General features: G+C 43.4%; 1 protein-coding gene across 1 annotated transcript in view; it reads left to right on the top strand.

Moving 5' to 3' along the window:
- The window catches only part of GLS (glutaminase), a 69,351-nt gene extending 56,009 nt beyond the window's left edge, over window positions 1–13,342 (top strand). Inside the window, exons 15-18 of the mRNA XM_075711331.1 lie at window positions 7,710–7,771; window positions 8,762–8,838; window positions 9,020–9,083; window positions 9,993–13,342. Coding sequence (XP_075567446.1) covers window positions 7,710–7,771; window positions 8,762–8,838; window positions 9,020–9,083; window positions 9,993–10,149 — 360 coding nt within the window. The 3' untranslated portion in view covers window positions 10,150–13,342. The remainder of the gene's footprint in view (window positions 1–7,709; window positions 7,772–8,761; window positions 8,839–9,019; window positions 9,084–9,992) is intronic.
- Window positions 13,343–13,829: the final 487 nt, after the last annotated feature.

The following is a 13,829-nucleotide window of genomic DNA, read 5'->3' as shown; positions in this document are numbered from 1 at the left end:
GCGTTACTTGTTAGTATGTGGTCGTTTGCAAAGGTCAGGAGAATAGGTAGGCTTGATAGTAGCCAGTCTCCTCCCGGTATGAAACATTAAACCTCATTCACTAGACAAACGCTCACCTTAGCTTAAAAATCTATTTTTTGAATTTCAGAGTTAATCCAGCGCTGAGCCGGCTTAGGGAAGCCGTGTGCTGCTGCCAGCGGGTGCGAAAGCTCAGCCCGTGCGGCGGCGGGGCGAGCGCAGCGTCCCGGGGCTCCTGCGCCCGCTACGGCAGCGGCGCCCGGCCGCCAAACGGGGCTGGCTCCCGGCGGCGTGAGGAGAGACCGTGTAAGAGAAATTACCGAGCGCTTTGCGCTCTCAGCTTTCTCCTGGTCGTAACGATGCGTTGCCGGGATCCGCGGTCTTGACGTGACACCTGTCAGACTTTTTGTATAAGCAGGGAAATGGTGCTGCCGCCTCCTCGGTTGTTGGCGCAGGTGCCAAAGGAGGATCGCCGGGGTATCCTAAGTGCAGATTAACCCTGCTGCAGCGTTAGGAGGTTTTAGGGGTGTGGAGAACGGTGCCTCACAGACACTTCCAGGCAAGTCGGTCTGATTTCTCTGGTGTATTCCATACTGGCGAAGAGCCGCAGAGCTTTAGTCCCATTTCAGCGCAGCTCTCCTACATCTGGGAGCGTTTGTCAGGAGACTGGGTGGCATCATGCACCGGAGCCTGGCTTTTACCTGGGACCTGCTCTGAGACCCCAGTGCATCAGGGACCTGGGCTCGGTACGGCAGGGGCTTGTCATTAGGGAAGTCCTAAGCTGCAAGAGCTGAAGTTTAGACCCTGACTTATCTCCGCGCCTCTGTGCCGTGCAGGGCAACATTTAAAACTTTGTTCTTCAAGCCAGTTGGCCAGGAGGGCGGGGTTCCCAAAAGGAAACATTGCGTTCCATTTTAAATACAAAAAATGAGACATGAGAGGAGAGCGCAGTGGCCTTTTTTTCTCAACTAGCTCTACTATCTCTTCCCCCCCCCCCCCCCCTTGTTGTATTTGAAAGTCTCGGGTCACCACACAAGGTCTGGTGCATAGTAAAGTTCAGATATAGCAAAGGTCTTGAGAAACAATGTGCATTCAACCAACCTTTTTTTCCCCAGTATTTTGAACACCTTTTCCGAAGGCTAACCTGGGGCATTGTCCCTAAATATCATGTAAAGAGCATTGGAAAGATTAGGGGAGGGTTGTCTGTTTATCCTTGTTTGTATCGCGTTTAGCAGCACCATTTTAAACCATTGGCCTTGACTGTATTCCTCAGCCACCTGGAGAAGCAGTAAAGTTGAAAGTAATATATTTTTTTAGACTGTACATTCTGTAATGTTTCCAAAGGAGTTGGGGGACGGGGCGGTCTCAGGAAGCAGGACACAGTAGGAAATTAAAATCCAGATTCAGTGACCTTTATAGCTGAGAGCTTCTCGTGGAATTAATCCAGCTCTGAGCTAAATTAATTTTTCTCTAAAGGATTTGTTTTCTTTGCATGCACAGCTGTTTGGGTTTTCTCTGCCGAGCCAAGCGGCGTACGGGTTTGGTTCCTGCTTCAGGTTTGATTGTTTTATAATAATGCTGAAGCGTGTGAGCCAGTGGGCAGAAGGCGCCGGGTCGCTCTGCGCTCGCCACGAGACCGTAGCATTCATTTCCACCTCTGGGCCTCCATTTCCCATCTTAGTGCCGGTAAGGATAGCAGCTTCCTCTCTGCGAAGTTGTTTGGAGAGATCTTCTGTTGATAAGCATTAGAGCTAGGCAGTGATACGCATGCTGTCCTTCTATGTTAAAAAAAAAAAATCCTCTGAACTGGTGTGTGTTAAGAGAGAAGGGATTCTCATCTCAGTCTTGTATGGGGATTTGCTCTTAGCTGTCATGAGACTAAGGCTATTTAAATAGGTCTTCTCGTGTGGGCTGGATTTGGGTGTGCAGCTCAACTAGGAAAGAGTATTTTGTCACAAGTACTCCACCAAGGCTGTTCCCACAAACCAGTCAAGTCTTTCAGATCAATTAGAAGTTTCACTTGTGCTAAGTAACTTCAGCATTATTAATACTGAAGTTAAACTTACGCTTTCACTAGTCTTTTCAGGTTGGTACACTGAAATAGTGAAAAACCAACCAAAAACTGTCACGTCTCACCAAAGCGCTTCGACAGCGTGCCTTACGGCGAAGTGGTGGGCAGCAGCGTGCTTGCTGTGCGCCGGGTGCGCGCTGCCTGCAGCGCTGAGGCAGCCCTCGTGCTTTGCTGCGCATCCTCCGTTCAGGGGCCGTTGGCTTCGCCTCCGAATCCTGCTGCTCGAAGGAGACTTCTTCGAAGCTTTTAGCACAATCAGGCTTAGGAGGTATTTAAAATAACTGCAATATGAAAACTTTGGCCTAGGAGCCACTTCAACGCTCAGTTTGTCACTTTCAATGCCATGTCTCACTCGGTTAGTGCTTTTGGGGTTTTGGGTTGGTGTTTTTTTCCTTTTTTTTTTCCTTTTAGGCCCTCTGTGTTCATCTGAAATGTCTGCCGCAGCGGTGTGACTTCCTGCTACTCTGAACACCAGGTGTTTCCTTCCTTTAACTTGACCTCGGTGTAGTTCTCCAGCAGCAACAGTCTTGATTTTTTCTTTCTTGTGCTGCTCACGTCCTTACCCACAGACTCAGAGGACAGTTAGCTGGAAAGGAGCTCTGGAGGTCGTGGTCATTTGGCCACCTCCGACGTGGAGCAGGGCCGTTGCCAGCAGTAGGCTGAGTTTCATCCAGCTGAGTGCGAGACCTCCAACGCCTACTGACCTGAAGGTGAAAAGACAAGGTGCGTGGTCTGTGCCTTCTGATCTTTAATGCTGGGTGACACAAGTATTCCTGAGGAACCTTTCCGTGCAAGGTGAAAAGACAAGGTGCGTGGTCTGTGCCTTCTGATCTTTAATGCTGGGTGACACAAGTATTCCTGAGGAACCTTTCCGTGCAAGGTGAAAAGACAAGGTGCGTGGTCTGTGCCTTCTGATCTTTAATGCTGGGTGACACAAGTATTCCTGAGGAACCTTTCCGTGCAAGGTGAAAAGACAAGGTGCGTGGTCTGTGCCTTCTGATCTTTAATGCTGGGTGACACAAGTATTCCTGAGGAACCTTTCCGTGCAAGGTGAAAAGACAAGGTGCGTGGTCTGTGCCTTCTGATCTTTAATGCTGGGTGACACAAGTATTCCTGAGGAACCTTTCCGTGCAAGGTGAAAAGACAAGGTGCGTGGTCTGTGCCTTCTGATCTTTAATGCTGGGTGACACAAGTATTCCTGAGGAACCTTTCCGTGCAAGGTGAAAAGACAAGGTGTGTGGTCTGTGACTTCTGATCTTTAGTGCTGGGTGACACAAGTATTCCTGAGGAACCTTTCCGTGCTGGTTTCACCACCCAGATAAACAAGGATTATATCCAGCACTTGGGAAGAAGTGTTTTTGTACAAAGACTGTTTCATCGTAGCTAAGTGAGTAGTGCTCTGTATTTCTGGCGTAGTAACAGGAGAGCTGTGAAGTTAATCTGGTGCAGTGCATGCAGGTTTTCTCTGCCGTTTGATGTAAGGTGGAACAGTTTTTGCTCTGGGTTTGATACTGCTGTATAGCTGTAAGGTACTTGAGCCGACTCATATATAGCGAAGGGACTCTGGCCCTTCTCCTTTTATTGTATTTTCATAGTTAAGGAATTCTGTGCAGTAGAAAAAGGTAATCCTTGACTGTCGGGTTGAAGGTAAACTTTTTGTTCCTGTTTCTGAAGATGAGGGAAAAACTGTGTTCATCAGCGCAGTTAACAGAACCACCAGTACTCAGTACGGCATATAGAAGATAATGAGAAACTCACTGACAGTCTCTAAACACTTAAATTAGTTGCCTTGCCCTTTGTGCCCTACTTAGTTTGAATGGATACACCTCATCTGTCATCTTATTTTTTTTTTTTTTTCTCTCCGACAGTTAAAAACCCCACAATCATATGTTTGCTGCTCCCACTTTAAAGTTTCTTTGGCTCTTGATTTTTGCAACAGGCCTGTTGTTTCAGGCTAGTAAGCTGTGAGTTTGGGGGTAGAGAATTTTTACTTGCATGATTGTGCTTGATTTTATGGCAGCCTAAGTGAGATTTTTTTTTTGTGCAGATACAAAGCTTCTGGCAGCAAGTTATTTTCATGTTAATAACTTTTTCTCCATGTAAATGATAACCTCTTTCATGATGGTTTAATATACATATGCTACTTTGATTAATATTCTCTTGAAAACTAAGGGATGTTCCAGAAGATGCTCATGGACACTGTATATTCTTACCTTGAATTCAAAATGTATTTTGTATTGGCGGTTTCTTAAATTTTATTCTTGAATTCACTTTTTATGTCCATCTTTGTTGCTTATGGCTGCCTTTTGAGCAATTTCATTTCACACCTTAGAGAATTTGTTAATTTTTTGGCCTGGACTATGCTGCTGATAGAGTAGGGTGCAGTTAGAGAGCCAAGGTGTGTTTTGTTGTTGGAAAATCCAACCTAATTCTTCCATAAAGTTACCGAAGCCTCACTGGAAAGGGGGGAGGTGTAGCCCTAGGGGAGGGTTGTTTCAGCTATGATGGCTACACTCTGTCTACTTTTTTCCAGCTTGAGTTCATTCCTGATGAGTTTTGGATAATTATTCTGCTAATAATTGTCCTGCTAATTTGTTTGTCTCCTGGTTTGTTTTTTTTGGGGGTTTGGTGGTTTTTTTTTTGGTAAGGAAGGAATGTGTGTTATTTTATTATTTTAATAGACATTTGCATTTCCCAGAAATGTGAAGAAGCCCAGCCAAAATGATGTTACCTCTGAAATGATTTTTATTAAGGACAGAATGTCCTTTGCTCATCCTCAATCCTGAAAAAGGGAGAGTATTCAGCACCTGCAGGACCTGAAATGTCTGAGTGCAACCAGCTGGGTCTGCCTGCAGGGCACCAGCAGTAGAGCAGTGCTCAGCTTCTCTCTCAGCAAGGCAAGCTCCTGATTCATCCTGTGAAACTTAGAGATTATCAAACTAAATTCCCCTTTCACGCCTGCGTTTAAACACAGTCTGCAGCCCAGCGTCTGTAAAAGATGCACGTTCTTTTAAGAGGTTTTAGTATTTTGGTGTGACTGTGATGTTTTCTATTGAAAGCCTAATGAGAGTGCTCTTGGGTGTTTGCTGCCCTTCACAGGTCTTGGTGCTGCAAGTGATGCTGTCTCCATGACAGCTGCAGGTTTACCGCAGAAAGGATGAGACGCAGCATCCTTGCGGGGCGCTTGTAGCGGCTTATTCCCGGGGCCCTGTAATGGCTGAGCGGAGCCAGGGGTTGGAGAGAAGGCCAGCCCAGATGCGGGGCAGCCTGGGCAGGAGCTGCCTGGGGCAGGGGCAGAAAAAATGCTGGAGGGGTGGGTGGGCTCAGCCAGGGACGGCTGGCTCTGCATCCAGAGCAAAGCCTGTGCTCACGTGCTGTAGGATTCTTGGTTGCTGGGTTATTGGGGTTTGGTGGTGGTTTGTTGTGGGTTTTTGGTTTTTTTTTTGGTTTTTTTTTTTTTCCAGAAGCTTTAAACAAAAAAATTTTCATGGGAGGAACAGAATTACTTCAGGCCTGTCCTCTGTAATGCTTGTGAGGAGGTGTCCTGGTTTCAGCTGGGATAGAGTTAATTTTCTTCCTGGTAGCAGGCATAGTGCTGTGGTTTGGATTTAGTAGGAGAAGAATGTTGATAACACGCTGATGTTTTAGTTGTTGCTAAGTACTGCTTATGCTAGTCAAGGACTTTTCAGCTTCCCATGCTCTGCCAGGTGCACAAGAAACTGGGAGGGGGCACAGCCAGAAGAGTTGATCCAAACTGCCCCAAGGGCTATTCCATACCATATGACGTCATGCCGTCATGCTCAGTATATAAACTGGGGGGGGGTTGGCCAGGGGGCAGGGATCGCTGCTTGGGGATGGGCTGGGCATTGGTCAGCGGGTGGTGAGCAATTGCATTGTGCATCACTTGCTTTGTATGATGTTGTTGTTGTTGTTGTTATTATTATTATTATATTGTTACTATTATCATTCGTATTTTACTTTATCTCAATTATTAAACTGTTCTTATCTCAACCCAGGAGTGTTTCTCACTCTTACTCCTCCGATTCTCTCCCCCATCCCATCGGGGCAGGGGGAGTGAGCGAGCGGCTGCGTGGTGCTGAGTTGCTGGCTGGGGCTAAACCACGACAGGAGGGTCTGGGAAATGATCTCAGGTTTGCCACACGTAAAGGTGACCCAGGTGCTTTGGGGCGAGTGCTGTGAGAGCCCAGGGGTCCAGCCTTTGGAGCAGGTCAGGTTTAGAAGCAGCCTGGGGGATACTGAGCCTCCTTGAGAAGGGATGGAGCCCTGGAGGTCCTGCCGAGCAGGTCTCGCACTCGCTGTGCAAGGCTGCTAAGCCTGATGAGCCTCACGGTGCATATTGAAAATCAGGAGCTGTAGGGGCTTGCGGGTACTGGAGTTTCCAATCTGTTTCCAATCCCGAGTCCGTCTCCTTTTGCTCCAGTCTCTCTTTGCGTCAGTACGCATTTGAGGTGTAAAAAATAACAAGCAATTCCACCCCTTTGGTTTGTAAGAGGCGCAGATGTTGGCTCATCTGTGGCCCTGTGAAAATATGTCAGTGTTTTTGCAGAAATCTGTGGGACACTTGCTTGTGGGCGGTGATTTTTGTTTGTCTCTCCCTGTTGTGGAAGGCCAGTGCAGCATCAGTTTTCTCCTTTATCTCTGTTATTTGACTGGTAGCAGCGACAGAACTTTGTAGACTCAAAAAGCAACATAGCATTTAGAAAGTTTACTGGAAAATGCTGTGAAAGGGTGCCTAGAAGTGGCCATATGCGCTCATGAAAGAAGCTGAGGCGGGATGCTTAAAACCATCTATCTTGTGGGTTTTGGCTCTTGTTAAAACTTTTAGAGTTGTTATAGCCAGCATATGTTAAAAATGTGCAGGGGATGAAGTTGGTAGCCTCATGGTGTGGTTTCTTACTCATTAATACAGTTGAGAAAAGCACTGGCTTGCCTGAGACTTTAGCTGTGTTATTTGATCTAAAAAGATCCTACTTCTGTCTGCCTTGAAACCTTGCTTTTCTTGTAGTGGTTCATTATGTGATAAATTGCTTAAAGTTGTTTATTTGAAGAAAGCCTCTATATTAGGTGTATGCAAGGAAAATCCGTGATACCAAGCAAAACCGGTACCATTTCTTCTCTCCTGCTAACATAGGTTTCTCTTAGTATTCTCTTTTCCAGAATGAGTTTGTCTTAAAAGGTGTTTATGGTTTGTGAATTGTGCAAAGTGATGCTGTCTTTGTAATTCAATACTTGGTATCATTGGGCAAAAAGAGAAATATGGTTTGTCCATACAGCAAGGCTTGCTTTTTTTTTTTTTTTTTTTTTTTAACCCACAGTAGAATAGAAATGCACATTTTATGCTTCTTTTACTGTCCTTATGACTTCAACCTTGGAAAGACAGACATTACAAGTACTGGTAGCAAAGCAAGCTGGAACAAATACTTCCAGTGTTTTATGCTATACTGCAAAATGTGGCCAGGGAAGGGGATAAAATTAAGAGGTTCATAAGGGCTGGACCAACTGGCCACGCTGTGCTTTTCTGGGTTTTCTGTTTTTTTTTTTTTTTTTTTACTTCTTGAGGAAAGAGGCTAAACAAATTGGCCTTCATTTCTCTCTGTAGGTGAAGTCTGTGATAAATCTGCTCTTCGCTGCCTACACGGGGGATGTGTCTGCACTCCGGAGGTAAAAACCGGTGCAGGGTTGGGAATAGGAAAGCTGTTTTGTTTGGTACCTGCTGTTGTTGTTTACTTAAAAATATGCGCTGCGCCTGTGCTGGGGACATCTGAGCTGTACTGGAGATTGTATATGTTCACCCAAAAAACAACCAACCAACCAACCAAAAAAAACCCCAAACCCAAATGAAAAAAATACCCTCACACTATCCTGAGATCCTGTTGTTTTCCCTTTCTTTGGACTGTACTGAATTAAATTTCCTTAACCAGTCATTTTATAGTGATGGCAGAAAATCCTAGCTGTACTCTAGCCTGCTTTATAATTCAATTCTGAAACTGCCACAAAAAATCAGGCTGGAAAATGCACAGTGTTGTTGGAGAGGCTAGGAAATCTAGCTTTGCTTTCTAGATCTGGAGTAGAATCTGGTAATGTTTAATAATAGCAAGAGACTAAATAAATGTATTAATGTGGCTAGAATATACCTGAATATAGTTAGTGGCTGGAAAGATGCGTATTGTTTAGCTCTGCTGTCCCAGAGCACCGCAGCGTGATGAAAGATCTCTCCCCGTACCATAACTCTGTTCAGGATTTTCAGACTTGCGAGTCCTTCCTGGGTTTCCTCGGCTGGCATAAATTTACTTTGCCTTATATGACTTAGCTTGTCCCTGTTAGATTTTAAATCAGATATGCTGACTGTTACGAACCCTGCAAAGAGATTTTTATTTTATTTTTCCTTATAACAACTAGAGATCAGAAAGAAAATTAAGCCCCTACCTTATTTTTAGAGCCAAAGCAGTAAGGGCCCCTTTCATTATAACTGAAGGTGCAATGTGCGCTTGATACTGTTTATATCCTCTTGCAGCAGATGTTTCATCATTTTAGCGTAGGGGTATTGTTCCATGCTAGTTTTGTAACTTGTTTTAATTACGTAAGAATTCTCTGTAATTGTGGGGATTTTTGTTTTGTTTTGTGGTGTTGGTTTGTTTTTTTTTTTTTTAGATTTGCTCTGTCAGGAATGGATATGGAGCAAAGAGACTATGACTCACGAACAGCCCTGCATGTAGCAGCTGCAGAAGGTAATGTCTCCTCATATATGAATTGCTATCTGTTAATGGAGTGTGGTCAGTTTTCTTTACAGTATCTTCACTCTCTATATATGCATATGCGCTTTTTAAAATTTTGTATGTATATAGGTATATACATTATATGTATAGATTTATAAAAATACGTACACTCACCGTCCTGCTTTTCTTATAGGACATGTGGACGTTGTTAAATTTCTACTGGAAGCATGCAAAGTGAATCCTTTCCCCAAAGACAGGTGAGTGGGTTTATTGCCAGTTTGGAGGAGAGATGTTGTAATAGCATCTCTCTAGCCCCCATGACGAGAGGTATCAAGTAAGAGTGGAATGCGTTGAGCCAGTACACTCAAGCAGAAGGAATGGGATCCTACTGGTTCTCTGTAGGTTCTGCAGAGCAAACGGCAATAAAAAAAGATGAACCATTAAAACCATTTTTTAAAAGGTTATGCTCAGTTTATGAAGTATTTTTACAGTTACTGAACCTAGTGTGGTCTGTGTGCTTAATTATTACCACGGAATGTAAAGAACTAGATTTTCATAGAATCATAGAATTGTTTAGGTTGGAAAAGACCTTTAAGGTCATCCAGTCCAACCATTAACCTACACTACCAAGTCCACCACTAAACCAATTTAGGGTAGAGAAATAATTCATTTCATGTTTTCTGGCTTGGTGGCTGGATTATTTTTTTAATGGAAGTAAAACTAGGAATCATTAAGGTTGGAAGGGACCTCTAGGATCATCAGTCCATCCATCAACCCAACACCACCATGCCTACTAAACCACATCCCAAAGTGCCACATCTGCAGGTTTTTTGAGCACCTCCAGGCATGGTGACTCCACCACCTCTCTGGGTGGCCTGTTCCAATGCTTGACCACTCTTTCCATGAAGAAATTTTTCCTAATATCCAATCTAAACCTCCCCTGGCGCAGCTTGACACCATTTCCTCTCATCCTATCACTAACTACTTGGGAGAAGAGCCCAACACCCACCTCACTACAACCTCCTTTCAGGTAGTTGTAGAGAGCGATAAGGGCTCCCCTCGGCCTCCTCTTCTCCAGACTAATAGAATCATAGAATCGAATTTTTGGTGCTTTGGGCTCTGCATCTTACGTGCTGATCTTAGAAATACTGTGCTCCTTCCTGTAGGTGGAATAACACTCCTATGGATGAAGCTTTACATTTTGGACACCATGATGTTTTTAAAATACTTCAAGAATATCAGGTCCAATACACGCCATCAGAGGATTCCAACAATGGAAAGGAGAACCGAACGGTTCATAAAAATCTAGATGGCTTACTATAATCATCTTCAGCTAGATCCTAAGAATCAAATCACTTACCTATGTAATTGTGGTATACATAAGTAATGAAGAGCGTGTGTGTTTCTATCTGATAGTGGTATATATTTTACAGAAGTCTCTGTTACTTCAGTGTTATGTTACAGGAGTTTCTATACGCACAGGACAAATCCAATCTCTCTCAAAAGAAACAAAACCAACTAAGAATCTCCCTCCATAATGTGAGCAATATTACCTCATGCTGCATATAATTGATGTATAAAAATATTTAGCTGTTGTTGGCTTTACTGTGCACTACTTAATTTATTTTTGTGTTCTATGTGAACTCTAGTCTGTGGCCAGGAATTTTTCTGCTGATATTTTTGTTTCTATAGCCCTCTGTTTCCAGTATGGCCGAGATGAGCCAGAGTACTGTCAGGTATGAGCGTCAGTGAGGTTTTTCAAAAGCTGAGGATGCTGATGTAGATTTAGGCTGGGTGTGTTAAGTAAGGATCTGCACTTATCTTTGGGAAAAAATAATAATAAAAAAAAAACCTTCCACACAACCTTGTTTACATAATACAAATATCAACAGACTATATAGGTGACAGTTGTCAATGGTCTAGGCTTGTTCTTAGAGATAGTCTTGTCAGGGAATCTGTTTTAAGGTTTGTTTGACCAAATGGCATAGGGGAATGTGACTTGTAACATCAAACAGCGTTTAGTGGGTTTTTTGGGTTTGTTTTGGAAGCGTTGCTTTTGGTTCCCTTTGTCTCGCCTCCTTCCTCTCTCTGCATGTTCAGCTGCTAAAGTACTTCCCCGTCACTGGGGCAAGTGGGTGCTTCCACTCTGTGCAGTCGTGTTCCTTGCAGGTGTATTTGCACTACAGCAAGCCTTGACAGATGCAAAAACCCCCTTTTGGGCTGACGTGTGGCGTTCTTGGCAGTTGCACCAGGAACCAGCGAGGGGAGTGGAAGTATGTGAACGGCAAAGTACTAAACCAAATATTACATGTAAATCTGACTTTGTTTAGGCTTGTAATAAGGAACACGGATGGAGTGAAACAGCTTTAAGGAGCATAGAGCCAATCAAAGCATGAGCGGAGCAGGAGATAAGCCAAATTTTTGGGTATGTTCTCTTCTTGCACTACCATCGACCAGGGAGCAGGATATTGCATCAGTGGGATTCCGCTGGTGTAGAACAGGAGTTCAGCATCAGGAGCACAAGTAGGTGATACCTTTTGTGGTGAACGGTGGCATTTATTGTCTTGCCACTGAAGCCAGCTTGGCACGTGCCCCGTCATGGGAAACGTAGATGCAGATATTTGTTGTTTGCAGAAGTACAATGTTACGACAGATCCCTGTCCCATGTGCAACTGCTTCTGCCAATACTGTGGCATAAAACCTCAGAAGTGAGCAGTCACTTAAGAGCTCAATATTCACAAAATGCCACAGTTGTTGGACATGGGCAAGAATTTTAGCACAAGAATTTTAGGCAAGAATAGTTTTAGCACATGGAAAAGGAGATTGTGCTTGAGAATTGTATATATGGCTATTTTTATCCTAGCACATAGTGTACAAGTCGTTAGTAATCTCCAAGTTCAAATTTTCTGCGTTTAGGCACCAAAATCCTCCTGAAATATAATGCCCAAATTCTTTCTAGAATGGCCCAAGCACTTTATAAAGATGATCTGAACCACGTTATCCTCCTTTTGCAAATGGGTACGCTAAGGCATAGAGAGAAGTAACTTCTCCGGAGTGACCCAGCAGGTCAGTATAGTTGAGAATGAGTCGAGTTCCTGTACAGTCTCCTGTCGATACGCTATACTGCCTCCCTACAGGGAGGAGAAATCACATGGAAAAGTGCTTGATACTCATCACAAGCAGTGACTGTCTTCATGATGATGAAATCTTGGAAGAGTCTGGAAGTCTAAAGCCCTGAAATCACATTTCGAAGCTGGATGGCATGGTTATCAAACACTTTTTCTCAAGAATCTTACTGTTCTTAAGCTGCCTTCTCCCCCTCCCCCCCCCCCCTTTTTTTTTTCCTGAAAATCAGCTGGTTTTCTGAAGGCTTTTAACCCCTTCTTTTCACGTCCTGTGTCCCAGCCACCTTCGTTCTAATCAAGAACTAAATGAAATGGCCTCTGGCTCTCGACTGAGCCACATGGGTCACTGAGTAGCACAAGGCCTCTTCTCTGCTGCACCCTGAACTAAATTCCAACATGTTTTCTCTGGAAACAGATCTGTGAACTTCAGTGTAGAGGAATATCTTCAGATAGACTGTAGTTTAGTATTCTGTATCTCAGTGCTGATCTGACTTCTTGCGTATTTTTTTTTTCCCCATTAAAACATATCCTTTAGGTTCTCAGAAAAATACCTGATTTAGCTTTATTTAAATGAAATTTGCATTGCTCAAACTGGCATTTTAAAAAGATAAGTATAATATTACATAATGCACATCTATACAAAACACCAAAAGAAGGCATTTTAACTGAGTTAACGTTAAAGATCATGGCTGTCCCTTAACTTAACTCCTTCCTGAATCATACTGAGTGCTTTTAGCCAGCCTTAGCTTCAGTGCATTTTTGCTGGTTAGTTTTAGTATTTTTTCAGTGTGAGAGGATGCATTATTTTGTAATGTCCAATTCAGTGATGCAGCTATATTTAGACATGGCGTTATTTATAAATATAAATATATGCAGTACATTGGTTTGGCTGTTGATCATTCATGACACTGACATGTAGATTTTACCGTAAATAGCTTTTGGTTATCTTATCAAATGCTGACTTCGTTATGCTCCAAAGAGGATTCCCCCACTCCTTTGTTTTTATGTCATATATGTTTCTTTGGTATCACAACCTAAAATCGTTAAGCTAACTTAATGCTTTGTACTCAGAAATATTGTGATAGTCTTAGCATTAATTAGCCTATCTTTGTGAACAAAATGTATTGTACCGGATTTTTTTGCTTCCAAGCTGGACTATCAGTGACTGTACTTCTTGGCAGTGTACTTCTGGTCATTGTAACTGACTGGGCTGATCTTGACTTTTAGATTCTGTATTGTGGGGAATAGACAGTGATGAATGTATTTCTAGCAGTTTCCCATGAATGAATCTAAACTTGAGCTGTACTGGTTCTGAAAATGAAAGTTATTTATTTTAAGAAATAAAATCCAGATACTGTTGCTTTTTACAGCATAATAAATGGAAATACCAAGAGGATCATGATGGTGGTGGTTTTTATTGGTTATCTGTGTGACTGATGTTGAAATAAGTCTTCAGTCATGGGGAAGGCTGTCCAGGAAAACGTACTCTGGTCACTTCCATTGTGCAAAGCTTACAGGAAATGAGAATGAGTTTATCTGATCTAGCTGCCTTCCCCCCCCTCTTTAAAAAACCTAAACTTCTAGAGCTGTGTCCTTTCACTGGTTGTTTTTTCTTAATGCTAGGATTCTTAAGTGGATTGGCCACGTGCCCTCAACAGCTCCAGCTTTCTCTTGCCTACTCTGCACTCCTGCTATCCTTCATCTCACCAACAGTTTCTTTGCTTTTATTGTTCTTCTGGCTGTGTAGTTAATAAAAAAGCCTGACAAGTGTGAGACAAGGGATTGCATCACTTAATAGCTCCAGACAAAAATGATGCACCGGTGGGCCAGCTTCATAGCTCACAAAGTTTAGCTATAGATCAGTTATCCTACTGATGG

Source organism: Pelecanus crispus, chromosome 5 (genome assembly GCF_030463565.1).
Source record: "Pelecanus crispus isolate bPelCri1 chromosome 5, bPelCri1.pri, whole genome shotgun sequence".
Classification (NCBI taxonomy): Eukaryota; Metazoa; Chordata; class Aves; order Pelecaniformes; family Pelecanidae; genus Pelecanus; species Pelecanus crispus.
The sequence above is the reverse complement of the archived record's forward strand: the minus strand, read 5'-3'. Positions and strand labels throughout refer to the sequence as shown.